Source organism: Phacochoerus africanus, chromosome 1 (assembly GCF_016906955.1).
Source record: "Phacochoerus africanus isolate WHEZ1 chromosome 1, ROS_Pafr_v1, whole genome shotgun sequence".
Taxonomy (NCBI): domain Eukaryota; kingdom Metazoa; phylum Chordata; class Mammalia; order Artiodactyla; family Suidae; genus Phacochoerus; species Phacochoerus africanus.
The window spans coordinates 260,663,130-260,684,136 of record NC_062544.1 but is presented as its reverse complement, the minus strand read 5'-3'; the positions used below and the strand labels follow the sequence as shown (position 1 = coordinate 260,684,136).

The following is a 21,007-nucleotide window of genomic DNA, read 5'->3' as shown; positions in this document are numbered from 1 at the left end:
CAACTTATAGTATGTATTGCTGTCACTATGTCAAACTAAAGAACAATCTCATTTGTAGAACAAACAATCTTCTATAAAATTGCATGGCATCCTTCTTTATTTCATTTTTTTTCTTCCAGAATGGAATTAGAGATTCTTTTAATCTCTTAAGCTAATGGGGCACCTGGACATGCAGACCCTTCTACTGTGAGAAATTTCTCTAAAAAGGTACCAAAGATTGGATTTATACATTTCTCTAGTGTTCAGCTGAATATTCTTATGAGCCCCAAAATTAGCTCTGGTACATAAGCATGGATTTTACAATTGTTTTTCAAGTAAGATTATAAATCTAAGTTGGTCTTATTCAACAAGTTAAAGAATAAAAGAAATTAAAATTCAGTAAAGCACTAAAATCTTAGAACATAAAAGAAAAAGTTAAGATACATATGGGTATCTAATTGGAAGTAATAATTCTAAAAACTATGCAAATTATCAATATACTTCAACCTAGATATCATGAGAGAAATGTTATAAAGAAATTGTGATAGAGGGAGGCAATGGTCTAAAAAGTTTCATGTAAAAACTATAATGACTGAAAGAGTTTTGCTTAATTTTCTGGAAATGAGATATGAGGAACTGTCTGGTGATGTTGGTTCCTTTTTGAAAATGGCTTATCAGTCTGACACTTTATAGCCAAAGACGACAGCTTGAAAAGTTGGCTATAAATCAAATTATATTCCCACTAGCTTGCATTTTAAATGTTTCATATGTTTGCAGGAAAAGTAGTTTTCAAAATTATACACTAAAAGGAAAATATAATTTAATAATGTATCACTACTACTAACAATAGGTCACACAAAGTTCACTTTACTGAAACCTAAGACTTTAACTTCTTTGTCTTTGTAACCGGTTCTCTTTAGGGCTACAGTTTCTTTACATGACAAGATCACTAAAGTCCTACACTCCAATATATAATCTCTAATTTTTTTTATTCAGTATGAATTTTTGCATAGTAAATCAGCTCTATCTTTTGAAAAGCTAAGACGAACAATATGGTAGCTAGCAATAGCTGACACCTGGTACTTATTGTGTACTTCTAAGCTCTTTGTGTTTCATCTCATCTAATTCACACAGCAACTCTAGAAAATAATTCCTATTATTATTTACACTTTTCAGATAAGGTAACCAAGCAGTAACCAGATCAAGTAACTAGCTCTGGGTCCACAGTCAGAACCCAGGCAATGTGGTCTTGGTACCTGTACTCCCTGTCAAGTCAGACTGGCTAAACATATTAGGAGTTATAGATTTGCAATGCAAAAACAGCCAGTGAAAACTGAACTGTTAAAGAGCTCATCTATAAAAATAATTGAAAGTTTTTTGATTTTCACACAATTTTTCACGAGGCAACTGAGGCAAGACTTTGAACTATGAATGCTAACCTATAAAGTTTACTGAAATTTGACATTCCAAAAACAAAAAATTACTAAAATAAGACAAAATTAACCTATTACTGACACAAAGATGAAGGAAAATTCATATTTACAATACACTAAGAATAGGAAGTTACTAAAGAGGTTGAAATTAATGGATTGACATTCAAATCTGACACTGTTTGAAAATCAAATGTTTGACATTTGATTTGGCAAATGTCCCAAAGGCAAGCGCAGATAAAAGAACATGAATATCATATACATTCTGCTCAAAAATCTTTCAAAATTTTACCTTTTGGTTTCGGGGTAAATCTTGAGCATTTGATGGAGGCTTGTAATTCAGAACTAATCTTCTAAATTCCAAAAGATTGAATAACGACTGAAAAAAAAAAACCCAACAATTTAGGATAACCAATGGGAAAATTCTATTAACAGAACTATAAAAATATAACTGGTCTGAGAGATTTATTTTATACACAGAATTGTACCCACTAGCACAAGAAGGGCTACTTTTTCCTTGAGTATAGCTCACATTTCTTTTGACATTATTATTCTTGATGATTAACAATAAAATATTAATTTATTGTACTGCAAAGGAGACAGTTACACCTGGACCATTCAAAAAAACCTAATATATATTAAAAGGTTTCTTCCTTCATATTACTATGTGCCCAAGCAGTTTTGTCAAAATGAACACAAATAAGTTGAGAACACTTTAAACATGTTATATTCAGTATGAATTATCTAGAGGTATCTTTAAATATATGATACAAGTAAATTTGCGGGCCAGGTGATAGACACAAAGAAGTTATGGGCTAAATGACAGAGACACGAAGAAATTACTATCTCCAATGGTCAAGGAGACACAAGCCTAAAAAGGAGATGGGTATTTAATTATAATAATAGTGACTCCAAAATATAATAATACTGATGATGTAGAGTATAATGAGAGCATGTGAGACACTAATGGAAAGGCTTCCCGGTACTATGTTTTTAAACTATAACTTGTAACCCATTAATGTCATCATGATGAACATTAATTTTTAAGGAGTTCCCGTCGTGGCGCAGTGGTTAACGAATCCAACTAGGAACCATGAGGTTGCGGGTTCGATCCCTGCCCTTGCTCAGTGGGTTAACGATCCGGCGTTGCCGTGAGCTGTGGTGTAGGTTGCAGACGCGGCTCGGATCCCGCGTTGCTGTGGCTCTGGCATAGGCCAGTGGCTACAGCTCCGAGTGGACCCCTAGCCTGGGAATCTCCATATGCCGCGGGAGCGGCCCAAGAAATAGCAAAAAAGACAAAAACAAACAAACAAAAAAAAACATTAATTTTTAAAATGAAATCAATATAATGGAAACTATCAGAACATGTCAACACAGTAATTTCACCACAGAGTAGTGTTTGCAAATTTTATTTGGAGCTATTTTACATACATATGTAAGTGTAAGGTGTTTTACAATGTACAACATATTCCTTTCTATGAGTCACTGTCTACAAAGCTTGAAAATCACTTTACAGGACGGGGTAATGTATTAAATCTTAATAAAAGACAGGCTAGCCAACTTGCTAGAAACAGAAGTAGCACTACAAATCAATGAGAAAACAAGATTTTGTTTAGTATTAGGACTTGGGGAAATTGGTCCACTGTATATAAAGAAACATAATCAGACATATAGATGTGGATTAAAGACCAAAATATGCAAAGTAAAACCATAAAGCACTGAGAACTAGAAGTATTTCTTTTTCCTTTTTTTGGCACACCCAGGGCATGCAGAAATTTCCAGGCCAGGGATCTAACCAACCAAAACCACCAGTGACCTAAACCACTGCAGTAACAATGCCTGATTCGTAACCCACTGAGCCACACAGGAAGTATTTCTTAATTAAACAATATGAACATATTCATGTATTCATTCATCTAACAAATATTTATGGAGCACCCACTACATGCCAGACATAAGGAAGACCGGCAGCAGAGAATAAAATATATCCAGTCTCTGCCCTTGTACAATCTTGTGATTTGCAGGTTATAACAATGAGGATAAATGTTAAATCAGAAATAAGGTGATTAGAATATCAGACCAAAAACTTAAAGAAGAAGTATTTAAAAGCCAGAAGAAAAAGAGCTGTGGAAAAGACAAAATAAGAATACTAAAGGAAGTGGGGAGTATGAGACCAGAGAATAAAAAGGAGTAGAGAAAGCTTTCAAACATAGCTGTATATCAGAATAACCGTGGAGCTTTAGAAAATACCTATGTCAGAGATGTCTCAAAAAAAATAAAAGTACCACAGAAGATTTTGAAGTACATCAAAAAATCACTGGCAAATTTAAGGATGAGATTAGCAAAGGTTAATTGCCACATTCCAATAAGGTAAGGGCAGGGAAATAATCTTTAGATCTGGCATTTGGAAAGTTATATTTCCATTAGAATGGAAACAGAATAGCAACAAAAAATTCTGAAAAAATTTGGGTGAAAGTAACGGGGACAAAATATGGAAAATTCTTATGAGGAATTTAGGTAGGAAAGAGAAATATTGAGAATACTAACAAATCTGGAGAATCCCAATTTCCACTTCTATGCTCTGAGATCTCACTGGAAAACATTTTTCTTCTTCCTGAACACTCTTTAGAATTTCCTCTGGGTGAGTCTCCTGGTCATGAACCAGCTTCTGCTAGACTGAAAATTGTGTTTTGTTTTGTTTTTTCATTTTTTAAAGATTGTTGATAGCTATAGAATTCTAGGTGGCCACACTTGTTTTCAATGTGTTTACCTTACAAACACAATTTAGGCAGTAGTGACAATTACCTTTCCCACCCCTTTTGAAGGAATATGTTGACCAGTACTACTGTGACTGATTTAAGGAATAGAGTGCTTGGGACCTAAAATTAATTTCTGTGATTTGTTGTGATAACGCATGGTCACAAATTCTACTTTGGGTAATAGCATATTAAGTTGCTTTAGGACCTCTACCTGGTAGAGGTAAAAAACAAGTATCCTTTCACTCTGTCCAATGTTAATAATGTGAATTGTGAAGAAAATTTGTTAAAATAAGAGTCTGGCTAAACTCTTGCCAAGTGAGTTTATCAGAGAGCTAATGGAAAACAAAAGAAGTGATGACAAGAGAGCAAATGGAGATATAAATTCTCTATAATGAAGAATACTAAGGAGACCCAACATAAATTCTTGATGGATTTTTTTAAAAATGCAATGGCATCATCTTAGTTTCAGAGGGACGCAGAAATAGATCATCATGATTAAGAGATGGAAGTCCATATACAGAGCAATTAAATTCCTAAGTCCTTCCTAGACCCAGAACCATCAAACAACTACTTTCCTTTTGTGGAATACAAAAAAATTTAGACTCTGAAAATAAATGAACTTAAATGACTCTGGTTCAGAAAAATCAGTCATAGGGCGAGATTCAGGGTTACAAATAGGAGGATTAAGTAAAAGCCTGCAAAATGACCCAACTGTCTCTCTCCAATACCCTTCAAAACCTCCTTTTGGAAAGATAGCTACCATGCTTAAACTACAAAAAAAAAAAAAAAAAATCAGAATTCAGTCTGGATTTGAGACACAGAAATCTGTGGTAAAGGAATCCCCTCATTAAAAAAAATAAAAATTAAAAAAGCTAACATGTACGTTTGAGTATATAAAACATACTATTTACTGATAAGACTTCAAAAGAGATGTTCAAGTATTCAGAAAATTTTAGGGATAAATGAGTATACAGCAAATAGAAAAAAAAAAAGGATAGCAATCGACAACTCCAGGAAAACAAAGGATTACTAAAGAGTAGTTCTAGGAAATCACTGTAATGTTTACAAAGTCATAGAAAATGCAAACACTGACTACTGATTATATTTAACTTGTGATATAACTATGTTGAGAGATGAAAAGAAAGGCAAGGTAGGTGAAACGAAAGAGCTAAAGCCTCATCTATCTCTGCAGAAAGGCATGGTATTTAAAAAATATGAAGGTAACAAGAGAAACAGCCAGAGGTGGTTGCCAATGCCTTTAAGAAGTAGGACAATATTTCTCAGGTAGGGTGGTTGGAAGCAAAGGATCGTTGTTTTTACAAGGCTTTTACTACTATGGGATTTTGGTTTTCTCCTTAAACTATGCATTAATGTTCTTTGATGAAAACTAAAGATATAAAGTCATACTATGAATAAATATGCTATAAAATTATTATATGAATAAATATGTTAAATGATATCCTGAAGGTTCTGGAAAACCTGCAGCATCTTTTCAATCCAATACTTTACTAGGAGGATAGAAGCATCTTAAGCCTTCAATTCCACCATAAGTAATGTATGCGCCTTTATGGTTCGTTCATTCATTCATTCATTCATTCAATACTTACTCGAAGGGCTCCTCCATGTCAGACACTCTACTATATACTGGCATAGAACAATAACCAGAAGACATGCTCTCTGCCCTCAGAATGCCTATATTTTTGGTCAATCTAGAGTTTTATGATTTATGCATAGGGTGACCTTAAACTTTATCATCCAACCCACAACCCTTTTGAGTTATAAAAGAGGGTTTTAAGATTATTTAACAAGTGCTGATAGATCTACAATGAGAGTAAACTGGGACTGTACTAGGCAAACTGAGAGGTATGAGCACCTTACTTTCAAGCATTTCAGTGGCATCCAAATGGGAATGGTGCTAAGGGTCATCAGGGGAATCCATGGATTACTTGAATTTAATACCTCAAACCAGAGAAAGGAGAACATACTCTAACATATTCCATTATCACCTAATTCACTCACACCTTAGTGGAAAAAGCAACTCCAATTAGTACTTTCTACATATAAGTTCCATTTAAACAGGATAAAAATAGTCTTGACTAGGTAAGTGGTTGATGCCCCATCTAAAGTCAGTCAGGCTAACAGTGCATAAGCATCCAAAAGATAATGGAAGCCATTCTCTGTACAGTCTTCTCTTTGCTTATAGTCCCTTTCTGATATTCTGTTTCCTTTTGCTCCCAAAATATTTAGGTACCAATACCTAGAAGAACAAGTATAACAAAGCTGCACCTTCTGTATCCCACCCTCCTTATCTACTCTGAAATCACTTATAATCCCAATATACTACTAAAATTGGTAGAAATATTTACAAGGAAAAGAATTCCCAGTAGTTTCATACTAGGCCTGACAACTGAGTAAATTCCAACTCTGAGAAAATTTTGTATGTGAAACTTTACATTATATTTATGTCACAGTCTGAACAAGTTCCAATTTGCTTTGGAAAATACAATTAAAAAACCGTCCAACACTAATACAGATTTCAGACCCAGATTTTCTTTCATAAGTGAAAATTTCCATTTATATGATAAACTTTTACATCTCAGATTATGTATGTGGAATTAAGCAAATGTCGGGAATAAAAAACAAAATATTTTAACTGCAAGAGATGAAAATAAAAAGCTACTTAAAAATGGGTTAAGAGACTTTAAAATTACATTCAAAAACAAACCCTGAAGTCACATCTAGACAAAGCTTTCTTCCCACCCAATTTTCTGAACTCTGAAGCTTAATGCTTCTCCACATCCCCAAAAGTCAATTTCTTATAACTTCATTATAGTCCAAATTTTGCAAGGGTAGAAGTTACTTCTCCTAGGTGGATAGAGCATCTATTCTAATAATAAATGCTGATTCTATGAGAGCACTTTCTTACTTCTTACAGTTTTTTAAGACAAGCTTCTAATCAAGGAGCCTCATTTACGGGTTGTAATAGTATAGAGCTCACATCCACTCGTCCAAATAAAAGCACCAAAGTACATTCATGAACATTCACATCACAGCCTTAAAAGTGTGCTTCCCGTTTCAAAATCATGCCTAATCACAAAATTTAGATTGAACAATGAAATGTGAAAGTCCTTACCAACATTGCAAGTAAAGTGAAGCAAGAAAGTCTATTAGGAAGATCTAAGGAGTTCCTTCCATGGCTCAGCAGTTAACAAACCCGACTAGGATTCATTAGGATTCGGATTCGATCCCTGGCTTTGCACAGTCGGTTGAGGATCCAGCATTGCCATGAGCTGGATATAGGTTGCAGACACAGCTCAGATCCTGCGTTGCCATGGCTGTGGCACAGGCCTGCAGCTATAGCTGCAATTTGACCCCTAGCCTGGGAACTTCCATATGCCGTGGGTGCGGCCCTAAAAAAGCAAAAAAATAAAAGAAGATCTAAGAGATAGGAAATAAAGTTTGAGATATGGTTGGCATGTAAGTGAATAATTAATGCATACTCAAGGCCAGAAACAAAAGCATTATTACAAATTTATGTTAATACAGGTATTCCTCAACATTTCAGAAGCCTGGAAAACAAATAACATATTATTAACTAGTGTATATCACAGTTTATTGAAGAGGCAAAAATCCATAAAAACTAAAGGAAATCAAATTGTATACTATTTGGCAGAAGGGAAAAGGTAAAAAAGGTTGGAAATTATGGAGTTTCCATTGTGGCTCAGTGGTAAAGAATCTGACTAGTATCTATGAAGGTGAGGTTCGATCCCTGATCCCACTCAGTGGGTTAAAGGATCCGGAGCTGCCACAAGCTGTGGTATAGGTCACAGATGCAGCCAGGATCTGGCATTGCTGTGGCTGTGGTTTAGGCCGGCAACTGCTGCTCCGATTCCACCCCTAGCCTGGGAACGTCCATGTGCTATGGGTGCAGCCCTTAAAAAAAAAAAAAAAAGGACTAGAAATTATAATACTATAGTAGAAGAAAAGTTAAAATTACAGACTAATCACCTAGAGAACATAATTAACAATCTTGTAGAAATGAACTAAATAACCTGTTAACCTGAAGGTTTATGCCATCATACAGGTTTGGAAAGCTACAAAATGAAGAGCTATTTGAACATAAAAAGAAATGGCATATGAATCCAATGGTTTAAAAAATACTCATCAGAGGAGTTCCCATTGCGGTGCAGTGGAAACAAATCTTACTAGGAACCAAGAGGTTGCGGGTTCTATCCCTGGCCTCACTCAGTGGGTTAAGGATCCAGCGTTACCATGAGCTGTACTGTCGGTCACAGACACAGATCGGATCTGGCATTGCTATGGCTCTGGAGCAGGCCAGCAGCTGTAGGTCTGATTAGACCCCTAGCCTAGGAACCCCCATATGCCGTGGGTGCGGGCCTAAAAAGACGGAAAAAAAAAAGTTCTCATCGGAAACTCTAAATAATAAGCTATAATTTGGCTGTAATAAGAAAGTTAAGAAATATATTTACTTTTCTAAAGGGAAATAAAAATTAAGAGCATGTTATTATTCAAAGATTGTTTTATTTAAGGAGATTATGGTTTTGAAATCTGATGGATAACATTATCAATGAACTCAAAGTGGTAAAGAATTATGACAATAATTATATCGCATAAAAGTTTTTTAAAAAAATATTGTCCAAATTGAGAAGATGATGGGTATCTATGCACACAAATATAAGGGGTCAAGAAACATTTCATTAGGGCCTAAGTTAGAAAGTACATATATTATTCTTGATTTATCAATATTTATTCTTTGTATCATTCTCACCTATGTGCTGAGACTTATTTGTCAATCTACTCCCTCCTCAAATAAAATGCTCTCATATAAAAAATAGTATTTAAATGATTCTAATTCTTGAACGACATTTTCCATTATGTATAAATTAATCTGCTCTCACAAAAGCACAATTCTGGTTTCATATGTTGGTTACATCCCTCCCTAAATTTGCAAGGATTTACTACAAAAGTACTTTCTTTTCATTCTGACAATTTCTACCATCAGGAAGGAGGAGAAATTAATTCCAGATAAAAATTTAATTCCAAATAAGGCAGTGGTAGTATTCTATTGTTAAAACTCCATACTGCGAATGAGGAATGAAGCGGGGTAGGGAATACTGCAATCTGCAAACCAGTTTATTATACAGAATGGCATATGAAAATTGCCTGCAGTTATATATAAAATACACGACAACAACCCCAACCCACTTTCCATTGCTGTCATGCCCACCAAATAAGATCTGCATAAAGATCCGTACCTGAATAACAGCACTAAACCAGCAAGTATTGCCAACATTCTTTAGTCCAACAGGAGCTTTGTCCTGCCTTTTTCTATCATAAGGGTTTCGAGAATCTCTCCAAACTTCAGTAGGTGTCCTCTTCAAACATGCTTTGTTTTCTGCTATGCTGGCTTCAAGAACTCTTAAGCAATGGAGAGAAAATGATGGGAAAAAAATACAGTATTAATTTAGTGTCGTATCCTAGGAAATAGCATACTATAAACCCAAGACTTTAACTAAGCCCTGGACAATGTACTTGGGGAAGTAATACTGAACACTAAGTTTACTCAAGCAGAGCTTAGCTTTCTTCTAAGAACAGAGCAGTGGCAATGCAAATAGATCAGGAGACACGCAGCCTTTTTTTCTCAGAGAAAAAGTAAATTTCAAACACAGAAAGATAGTATTAAATAATTGAAAATACGTTACACTGTGTTTCAACAAATTAGAGGTTTAGTACCAGGAATAAAGTACCTAGATAAGTTTTCTGAGAAATCACTGTATTAAAGTACATATTTACAATATAAAAAAATTGACTAGTTTTTATAACTATTACTTCAAATCATCGAAAACATTAAAAACTGAAAAAACTGTACTTTTAACTCCTCTGACCATTAATTTCCTTTTCTACTAAAAAAAGGTTAATGTAAATTCTAGGGTTCCTTTTAGAGATCTATGCCTCTATGACAACTAAATAAAGGGAAAGAATATTTATGTATTCACTTTTTTACCTAAGAGTTTGCCTAGGGAAAAACCTAGTGAAATAAGTAGCTACATATCAGAATAGTAAAAGAGTAATCTCTTGAAAATAAACTCAACTACAAAATATCTAAAATATATCTAAACATGACCAAGGCTACTTTGCTTAATGGTGTTTTTCCTGCTCTTAAGCACGGAACAACTGCTAGGAACCCCTAATTCCCACATATAAGCTAAGTATTTTACCTGCTTAAGATATGTGTTACTTTTCTAAATAAGCATAACTAATAGCCAAGTAGCTTATCCCATTTTGTTCATCACAAAAACTTCAGCCAGAATGGGTTTTTGTTGTTTTTCAACTTTTTGGCTACTTGAGAAAATTTCATTCATGCTATACCATCCTTATCCTAAAGATTCTGTACTATCACATAAATGCCAAAATAATATAGCTATCTTCCTAAACTATGGGGGGAAGTTATTCTTTCATCTCTAACTTTACAACATGACGTTAGATACAATGCATTCAATTCTGAGTTATTACTTAAAATAACTTCTATGAATATAAGATAAAGTCTTTCTTTGGTAATCCATATAAGAATATATTGGAGAAAAAAAGCTGAAAACAACAGGATACATTAAAACTGTAAATTCCCATATTTAAAAAAAAAAAAAAGTTACACCTCTGTCACTTTTTAAGAGTGACCCAACATTAGTAGCGGTATTCTTTGTTCAAACATCAATTCTCAGTCCCTAGTAGATTTTTCTCTTAAACTATTTACCACTAAAAGGGTCCAGAATTCCTTGAAAGCTAGTAGATGAATGGGAACATAAGAAAACCAGCATTTATCTGGGACATCCCATTGTCTGTCACCAGAAACAAGTTTTCAAGAACATAAAGGGGACATAAGTCAAAGCACCATCTTGTGAGACTTTCTACTGTTCAAGTTGTACAGTTCAGAATAATACCACAATAATCAACTAGAAGAAATTTAATTTGTACAAGATGACTAAAGAGAAAGGTTAACACACAGTACACAAAAGACAAATATAACACCGAGGTCTGCTTTATGTAAAGAAGGTCTATTTAATTACTTACTGACTTTTATAAATTTCATTTGAGAAGTTTGTTCCCTTTGTAACATGTGCATATCTAGCAGTATAAATAAAGGAACCTTATTTTTACATTGGTAGTTAGAAATGAATGAAAACAAGAAATGAGTTCTGGGGAAAGTAACAACAATACCACAAACAGGAAAGAAGAATTAGCACCAGTGGTCATATATAAGAGACAGAAGAGGCATCCAGCAATTGACAAACAGCAGTGGGCATGAGCAATAACCACCAAAAGAAAAGGGGGGGGGGATCCTACAGTATACTCCAAAAAAATAAACTAATCAAAAGTCAAGAACTACACTCAATCCTAAATCTCTCAAAGGGATAATCTTCTACCATTATATATGTTATGCTACTAATTATGATAAAATACTAACAAGAAATGAACCCTTCTTAATGCCAACAGACCGTGTCACAGGTATCAAAATGAGCAGGCAATGAGTCACAAAGACATTAGTCATGGAAAACTTAAAAAATGACTTCTACGAAATACACTCGGTCTGCAAAAATTAAAAACTATATATGTCACATGAAGTTAATAACAAAATCAGACTCTGCCTCAAGATAATATTGATTGAAATAGTCTCATGTTCCCCACAAGTATCAACAACCCACCCCAATCTATAATCTGTAGTCTATATCTATTATCTGAGATAATGATATTCTTTTAATTCCAGATCTAGTTAATATTACTAAAAACCAGAAATTATTTTTAGGGAGTTCCCGTTGTGGTGCATTAGGAAAAAATCTGACTAGAATCCATGAGGATGCAGGTTTGATACCTGGCCTCACTCAGTGGGTCAGGGAACCAGCGTTGCCTTAAGCTGTGGTGTAGGCCGCAGACATGTTTCAGATCCTGAGTTGCTGTGGCTGTGGCGGTGGCGTAGGCAGGGCAGCTGTAGCTCCGATTCGACCCCTAGCCTGGGAACTTCCATATGTAGCTGATGTGGCCCAAAAAAGCCAAAAAAAAAGGAAAAAAATTATTTGTAATGCTTCGACATCATATCAATTTCATCACTCTCCTCTTCAAGTTCTTTTCCACCAAGAAAATACACCTCTTAACTTTCATGTTGTATGAAAACATTACATCAATGTGATTAGATAATGGAAGCTTCTGAGTCTCCTTGCCTACTCAGGAGAATGTATGGCTTCAAATGTACTTTCTAGGACCAAGCAGCCTGCCTACACAGCTTGTTGGTTGTAAGATGGGAGGGAAAGAGAGTCAAGGAAAGTCAGGGATATATACTTAAGATACCATCTCCCCAACATTCCTATGTACCCTTCTATGTAGAAGTAAAATTAGGTTCAGACGCTAACAACTGTTTGAGCAGAGCTCAAGACATACATGCTCACTGCTCGTCAAAGTGACCTAAGAAATAAAAATTTCCAAAAGTATCCATTTCCTAATTTCAAAAGTATCCATTTTAAAACTAACCATTTATTTTTGGTGTGTGTGTGCATATACATAATTAAATGAATATAACGAAATCTTCATATAATCTTCAGTCATATGGTAGATATTACCATTTGTTATAACAAAACTATGAGTTTTTAAAAGAAGAGATATTAAGATAGTCCTTAACCATACTGTAATATGGTAGAATTATGGCACTTTTAAATGAAGATGAAAGAATGCCATGACTTTGTGATCTCCTTGATTTAGAGCCTATAAAACATTCAGTTTTTTATCACCTGGGACTTATAACATGCTTTCAATAGGTTTCCACCTACCCCTCCTTCTGGTTCCTAAAGGACTTCATATACATTTACTAAACTGCACAAAATTATTAATCAGGCAGTCTCTCTCATCAGCATTCATAATATGGAAACATGGATGTGTTTCATCCCTAGAGCATACATAATAAACATTAGGGGCTTAAAAAGTGTTTGAAGTAAACAGAAGATTAAAATATTAGATGTTGGCACCTCCTTGTTAATTTTTATTAATTAATAATTTATTAATCATTTACTTTAGTTATTAATTTAAAATGCCCAACCTCTAGCCCAAAAATGAGCCCTCCATTCTCAAGCCCTTATCCTCTCCTATAGTCCAGTACTGGCATAATGAATACAAACTTTCTACAAAGCCAAGTCTTCATAACTGTTCATTCCTTGGCCTCACCAAAGTTAAAGCCAATGATTCTACCCAGGCTTTAAAGTGTCAGGTATACAATAGCTACAGTCTAGATAGTAAGGATGCCAGTAGAGTAAAAGAGAAAAAATATTAATAATAATAACACTGCCAAGTCTCAGAGCTCAGAAATAGCTTATAACAAAATGTGGCATACTAAGAAAGGCCACCTCAAAAAGCCACAAATCAAAAGTTACCCCTGACCACAAACACCTTCTCTCTCAACACTAAGTTATAACCATGGCATTCAACAATATAAAAAAAAAGACAAAATGTTTTGTTGTCTCTTTTCCTTCCACACACTATATTGAATAAATCTTTAAGGCACTTACTTATGGTAAATGTTCATGTTCCCAGTAAAATTTTACTGTACTGATTTCGATGGCTTTTTTTTTTTTTTTGGTGGGCTTGTTTTGTATTGTTTTGATTTAAATTGCATCATAGCAGTAATGTTGAAAACATCCCACTCTAGACAATCTATTTAGCCAAGCATCATACTCACTGAAAAACATGCATATTATTTAAGAAGAAATAAAGATAAAGAATGGAAGGAGGGAGGGAGTAGGGATGGGAGAGAACATGGACAAAGGGAAGGAAAAGAAGGAGGGAACATCCTGTACATTTTCTTTAAAAATCCACTGGTATTTTGACAGAGATCACACTAAACTCATAAGTCAACTTAAGGAGAATTGACCAGTTTTAACATGTTTAGTCCTCCAATTTGTGAAACAGATAATGCCAATTACTTCCATGTTCATTAATATGTTTCAATGTTATTTAGTAATTTTTGTCTTGGATATTCTTGCACATTTCTTATTAGATTTATTCCTGGTTTTTAACAGTTTTATGAGTTAAATGGTAGCTTTTAAATTTTACTCATTATTGTTTCTACATATATAATTTGTATTTCTATTATCAATTAACATTGCTAAATACATTTTTATTGGTAAAAGTATTATACTAAAAGATAATTCACATATGTACAGTCAGTGAAATTTTACCAATGTATACATCATGTAACCACCACCTAGACCAAGATATAGAAAATCTCTATTATTTGAGATAATTCTCTCAGCCCCTTTTTCAACCAACAGAGTCGACACCTCTCTATTCTTCAGATAATCACCATTCTGACTTCTACCACCATAAATTAGTTCAGCCTGTCCTTAAACATCACATAAATGCAAGCACACAGCAGTTAATTGTGTCAAGTTTCTTTCACTCAACAGGTTGCTTTGGAGATTCCTCCACTTTATTTTTTTTTTTAGGGCCACAACTGGGGTATTTGGAAGTTCCCAGGCTAGGGGTCGAACAGGTGCTATAGCCACCAGCCTACGCCACAGCAACGCCAGATCCAAACCGCGTCTGTGACCCACACCACAGCTCACAGCAACACTGGATCCTTAACCCACTGGGCGAGGCCAGGGATCAAACCAGCATCCATCCTCATGGATAGCAGTTGAATTCTTAACCCACTGACCCACAACGAGAACTCCAATTCCTCCACATTTTTTAAAAAACCAGGAAAATGTTTTCCATTACATTGCTTAGTATTCCACTGTGTGAAGAGACCACCACTAGTCTGCTCTTATGGATATTTGGTTTTTGACAGTTTTTAGTTATTATCAATAAAGGCATTATGCATTCCTGTCTCAAGGATCCATGCCTAGAAGTGGAAACGCTAAGTCCTGACCTAGTATATACTGAAATATATTAGAAATTCCCAGTTTTCCAACACAAGCAGAACAATCTTTGACATAAACCTCAACAACATCTTTTCTTACACACCTACACCTGCTAGAGTAATGAAAAAACAAAAATCAATAAATGGGACCTAATTAGATTGAAAAGCTTTTGCACAGCAAAGAAAACCATGAACGAAATGAAAAGACAACCCACGGAATGGGAGAAAATGTTTGCAAATGGAGCAACCAAAAAGGGATTAATCTCCAAAATATACAAACATCATACAGCTTTATATAAAAAAAAAACCCAAACAACTGAATTAAAAAATGGTCAGAAGACCTAAACAGACATTTCTGCAAAGAAGACAAACAGCCCAAGCATACATGAAAAAGATGCTCAACATCACTAATTATTTGAGAAATGCAAGTCAAAACCACAATGTGGTATAATCTCACACCAGTCGGAATGACCATGATCAAAAAGTCTACAAACAGTAATTGTTGGAGAGGGTGTAGGGAAAAGAGAACCCTCCTACACTGTTAGTGGGAATGTAAACTGATGCAACTACTATGGAGAACACTATGGAAGGTCCTTAAAAAACTAAGTATAGAACTGCCATATGATCCACTCCTGGACATCTATCTAGAGAAAAGTGTAATTCAAAAGATACATGCACGCCAATGTTCACTGCAGCACTATTTACAATGGTCAAGTCATGGAAGCAGCCTAAATGTTCAACAGAGCACTGGATAAAGAAGATGTGGTACATAGATACAATGGAATATTAGTCATAAAAAAGAAGGAAATAATGTCATTTGCATCAACATGGATGGACCCAGAAAATATCATACTAAGTAAAGTAAGTCAGACAAAGACAAATATCATTTGAAATCACTAATATTTGGAATCTAATAAAAAAAATGATGCAAAAGAACCTAAAAAAGAGAGACAGACTCAAAGATTTTGAAACTGAATTTATGGTTACCAAAGGGAAAAGTGGGGCAAGGGAAGGGTTAAATTAGGGTTTGGGATTGACATATACACACTACTATATATAAAATAGGTAGGTAACAAGGACCTATCATATAGCACAGTATCATCTATTCAATACTGTGTGGTAACCTATATGGAAAAATAACGTGAAAAGGAATAGATGTAGGTATACATATGACTGATTTACTTTGCTGTACACCTGAAAATAACAGAACTTTGTAAGTCAACTATACGCCAATAAAATTTAAAATATATATATTTCCAGTTTTCCAAAATGGCTATACCATTATACATTCTTACCAAAAATATATGACACTTTCAGTTGCTCTACACGTTTGCCAATCTTGAAATTGTCAGTCTTTTTAATTGTAGGAAATGTGTTGGATATATAGTGGTAGCTGTTTTCTAATGAGGATGGAGAACAAGTTTATTACCACACAGATTACCACCACGGCTATAATCTATCAACATACCCAACATGGCAACTTGTCCACCATGAGTATATACATACTGAGTACAAATTAAGAAACTCTGCATTTCTGGCACAGAGGCTACCAGTGCATGCTGGACATCCTTCCAAAAGCTGACCTATTAATCTGATGGTGAGGAAGGCCACTATGAATGGGGTGTGGCCCTTGCCCATTCCTGACTACCTTGGACCTCTGACCACCTCCAGTCCTCACTCTGACCCTTCTTAGGACTACGAGCAGTGCCTTACTGCTGCGACACTTTTTCAAGTTACAGTGTTGCTGTTCCAATCCTAAGAGCCAGCTCTGGCCTCTCTTGTGTCCCTTGAAACAAATGTTTCATATTTCAACTTTACTACACAATTTGTCATCTGACAATGGCACATAAACCTTTCACCATAAAAGCCACTCAAAAATGGAATGTAGTCAAAGCACTGGACAGACCTTCTATGCTCCCTACCATTCATGGACAGCTGGTATTGCTGAGCCTTAAAATTATCCTCACAAATCAACTTAGATTTCTAATTGTCCCCCTCAGCTACTCCTGTCCCCACGCATCTTCTTAAGGCAGTTCCTCTCATAGCTGCTTCCTAGACAAAGATCAGGATGAAAAAAATGAGAGTTATGGAGACCTATTTTAAAATTTCAGAATCCTGCCCCAACCATTTCTAGGCAGGTTGTCTTTTTCTATCCCAAACGGCAACTCGAGGCTCTCCTGGTTGGTAAACTCTGCAGGTGGCTCCCACACTTAATTCCAGTTCAGATACCTCGATTTCCTTGTTGGATGGAATGTTCTTAAAGCGTAAAAATAATGATTGCTTGGAAGAGTATACTGCTTACTCAATTCCTCTATAGTGGCCCATGTAGGCCAAACTGGGAGGTACAACATAATCATGTAAATTTTATTAAAATGTTGTTTCTCTTGTACCTGCCCTTCTGGATAAAAGGTTGTGTGCAAGTAGGAAATTACTGGGAAAAAAGTGAAATCACAACTACTAGAAGGGAACATACAAATTTTGTGACAGTGGAGGCAATACAACCACCCCACATCTGTGGGCATGGGGTATGGTAGATAGAGGAACAGGAGGAACATTAATAACCTCTGTCTTTTCAGAACTGATCTTGGAGCCTCAATGACAAACAGAAACTGCCCTGCTGAGACTAGCCCATACTGTTTCACTGAGTAAAGAATGCAAGCAGTTATTTCCCTTTCCTTCTTTGAAAATCATTTTATTGTTTTTGTATCTTATTGCTATGTCAATCTTTGCCATTTGTCATTTTCACTGTCACTGTCTTTAGGATAAATCTACATTTTTTTTCTCTGAATACTCTTAAGATTTTCTCAGTCTTAAGTATTCTGGAGTATCACTATAATGAATTTAGGTATGGCTTTCTTTTAATTTCCCTAATTGGAATTTGTTGGGTATCATGAAATAAGAAGTTATCTTTTCTCTTCTGAAATAATCTGTGATTATATCTTTAAATTTGATTGGAATTTATTAGGCATCATGAAATTACAAGTTATCTTTTCTCTTCTGAAATATTCTGTGATTATCTCTTTAAATTTTGCCTCTGATCCACTCCCTTTTCTTCTTCTGTAACATCAGCTAATGTATTTGGCCCTACTCATTTCATTTTCCACGTCTTTCAACTTTTCTCCATTTTTTTTTATCTTTTTAGCAGTCTGCTAATATGTTCTTTAGCTACTTCTAATGTGCTATTAAACCTATGTTCTGTTTTCTTTTTTTTTTAACTTTAGTAATTCTTATTTTCATTTCCAGAAGATATCTTCACAGTTCTTTTTCAAGTAGAGATTTATTGAAACACTATAGTGACACAAATTTCAGCTTCACAACTATGGTACAACCTCTCATATAAATCTCATCCCTTTCAAGAGCACCACTCAGAGCCAAGGGAATTATCTTTGCAGTATTATAGGGGTTTTGGGGGGGATACTTCTGATTTACCCTTATTGTGACTATGTTATCCATTGACATAACCACTTCCTGAGGGGAATGATCTCTTATTAAAGCTTCCCGCTCTAACATAGACAATGGCCTTTGACTTCTTTTTCCCCACATTCAACAAAGATATCAAAAGTGAAGTTCATATCCACAAGCAAATTTCATCAGGTCAATAAGTCACTTTCAGCATCCAAAGTTACTTCTTTGGGCTCCTGGTTTCATTTTGATTTAGTCTGATTGTGGTTCTTACTATCTTAACAATTCCGTAATACTTTCAAGAGATCTTAAAATATTTTACATCCAACAGAAACTACACATTCTGATTGTTTCCACTAGAAAATTTGTTTTAGTCTATTATATTTCTTGAAAGAGCTAGAGGTATGCTCTCTGTAACAATTTTAACTAGAACCTAGCCCTACCTTCTACCCAACTAATTCAAAGTATTTCATAAGGCGAGCCTTTTTCACAATAAATATGCCATAGACATAAACCAGCCACAATAAAGTTTGCTAGGAAATTTCAACTATCTGTACTCCACTTGTTCCCTGTCTAAGGAGTGACAATTAAGAAATTATAATAAATAAAACCAATCCTGACATTAAGGAGTAATTACATTAAGAAGTACACCTTTAAAATGTTCAACTTAAAAATTTTTACCATTAATTTTATGGATGTCTAAAAAAAGACAAGTTTTATTTCACTGAATTATATACAATAATGTAGTATTCCAAATATGTAAATTCACATTAAAATATGCATACTGAAATATAAGTATGGTCAAATAATTATACAATTTTGCCAAGATTTTTTCCTCTGAACTTAGATAATGAACAAACAGTTAAATTTATTTTTAGGCATAAAATATGCTTTCCTTAAAAAATTCATCATTCAGAATTTAGAATCCTAAGCTTTACTAAAATCCACTGGAATATATTTGTCATATCTTTAACTAGAATTTTCATAATACCTTGTTTCTAATACAATATGATTTATAAGTCTGCTTATTTATTGCACGTTTTACATTTAACATTTTTTGTTAACTTTATTATAAAATCTACACACGCCAAGAAAAATACATTTTACAACAGTAAATTAATATGACCTTTTACTTCTACAGAGTATAATTTTACTTAAAATTCTGCCATATTATACTCTACCAAATCTCTGCAGTGTTATCTACAATAAAAAAAAACTTGCAGGAGTTCCCATCGTGGCGCAGTGGTTAACGAATCTGACTAGGAACCATGAGGTTGCAGGTTCGATCCCTGCCCTTGCTCAGTGGGTTAACAATCCGGCGTTGCCGTGAGCTGTGGGTGTAGGTTGCAGACGCGGCTCGGATCCCGCGTTGCTGTGGCTCTGGCGTAGGCCGGTGGCTACAGCCCCGATTCAACCCCTAGCCTGGGAACCTCCATATGCCACGGAAGCGGCCCAAAGAAATAGCAGAAAGACAAAAAAAAATAAAATAAAATAAAATAAATTTAAAAATAAATAAAATAAAAAAATAAATTAGTTAAAAAAACTTGCAAAATATTTACTAGTTTGAGTATATTAAAATTAAAAGATCAAGAATGAAAAAAGGTATTACCGTAAAGGAATTTTTTTTCCATTGACAAAAATTAGCATCTTAAAAAATATATAACATATATTGAACGCAGAAAGATTAGTAATAGTGTTAAGTCCTTAACTTTTAAGTTTTTTTAAACAACATATGTTATTTAATTAGAAAGTACAAGATATAAAACTACTGATACTATTTGGTATATGATCCTCCAGACTTTGTTTGTATTATTACATATTATATTTTGTAAACTCCCTTTTCACATAATAGATCATCATTCCCTTTAATTGTGAATTTCAACTGATATATATCGTTTGAAATATTTCTCATTGAAATTTAAGTATCAAATCAAATTTTATAATTATTCAAGACAATTATTTCATCCCAATTCATTTAATAAGTCCAAACATAACCTATAATTTCTCCAAATCCTTCAAAAAATAAGCCTGACTAAGCTGTTTAAAAATAACTTATGCACTTTCAGTTTTCATTTAAAATTACTGGCACTGAATGAGATATTAGCCGCAACTAAAGAGGACAATGGATTTTAATTAAATCTTGCTATGTTAGTATCTTACAAAGTGGTTTCCAAAGTAACACTTAAAAGACATTAAAAAGCATTATTATGAAAAATTATATACCTTTTCTAAACACTGCATTTTAAGATATCTTCTATCATATCGTAATCTCAGGTTACTCAGAAAGAAATATACTACTGATATTATGCCAAGGGAAATTATCTGAGAAAGCTGGATACATACTGCTACCAAACAACTCTATTACAGGAAAAAGAACCCTGGACTCATAAGACCCATCTTAGCCAGCGTACCTTTGGAAAATCACTTAACCACTTAAAAGATAAATTTCTTCTTTAGTAAGATAAAGTTACCACTGCCTCCACAGAGTTGTTTAAAAGATTACAGTTATAATTTAA

At 34.5% G+C, this 21,007-nt stretch overlaps 1 protein-coding gene across 2 annotated transcripts in view; it reads right to left on the bottom strand.

Moving 5' to 3' along the window:
* USP25 (ubiquitin specific peptidase 25) overlaps positions 1 to 21,007 on the bottom strand; it is a 135,703-nt gene that overhangs the window by 77,819 nt on the left and 36,877 nt on the right. For both annotated transcript variants that reach the window (XM_047794688.1, XM_047794697.1), the window contains exons 5-6: positions 9,445 to 9,607; positions 1,702 to 1,788 (exon numbers count right to left, since the gene is read on the bottom strand). In XM_047794688.1, the coding sequence (XP_047650644.1) occupies positions 1,702 to 1,788; positions 9,445 to 9,607 (250 nt within the window). The remainder of the gene's footprint in view (positions 1 to 1,701; positions 1,789 to 9,444; positions 9,608 to 21,007) is intronic.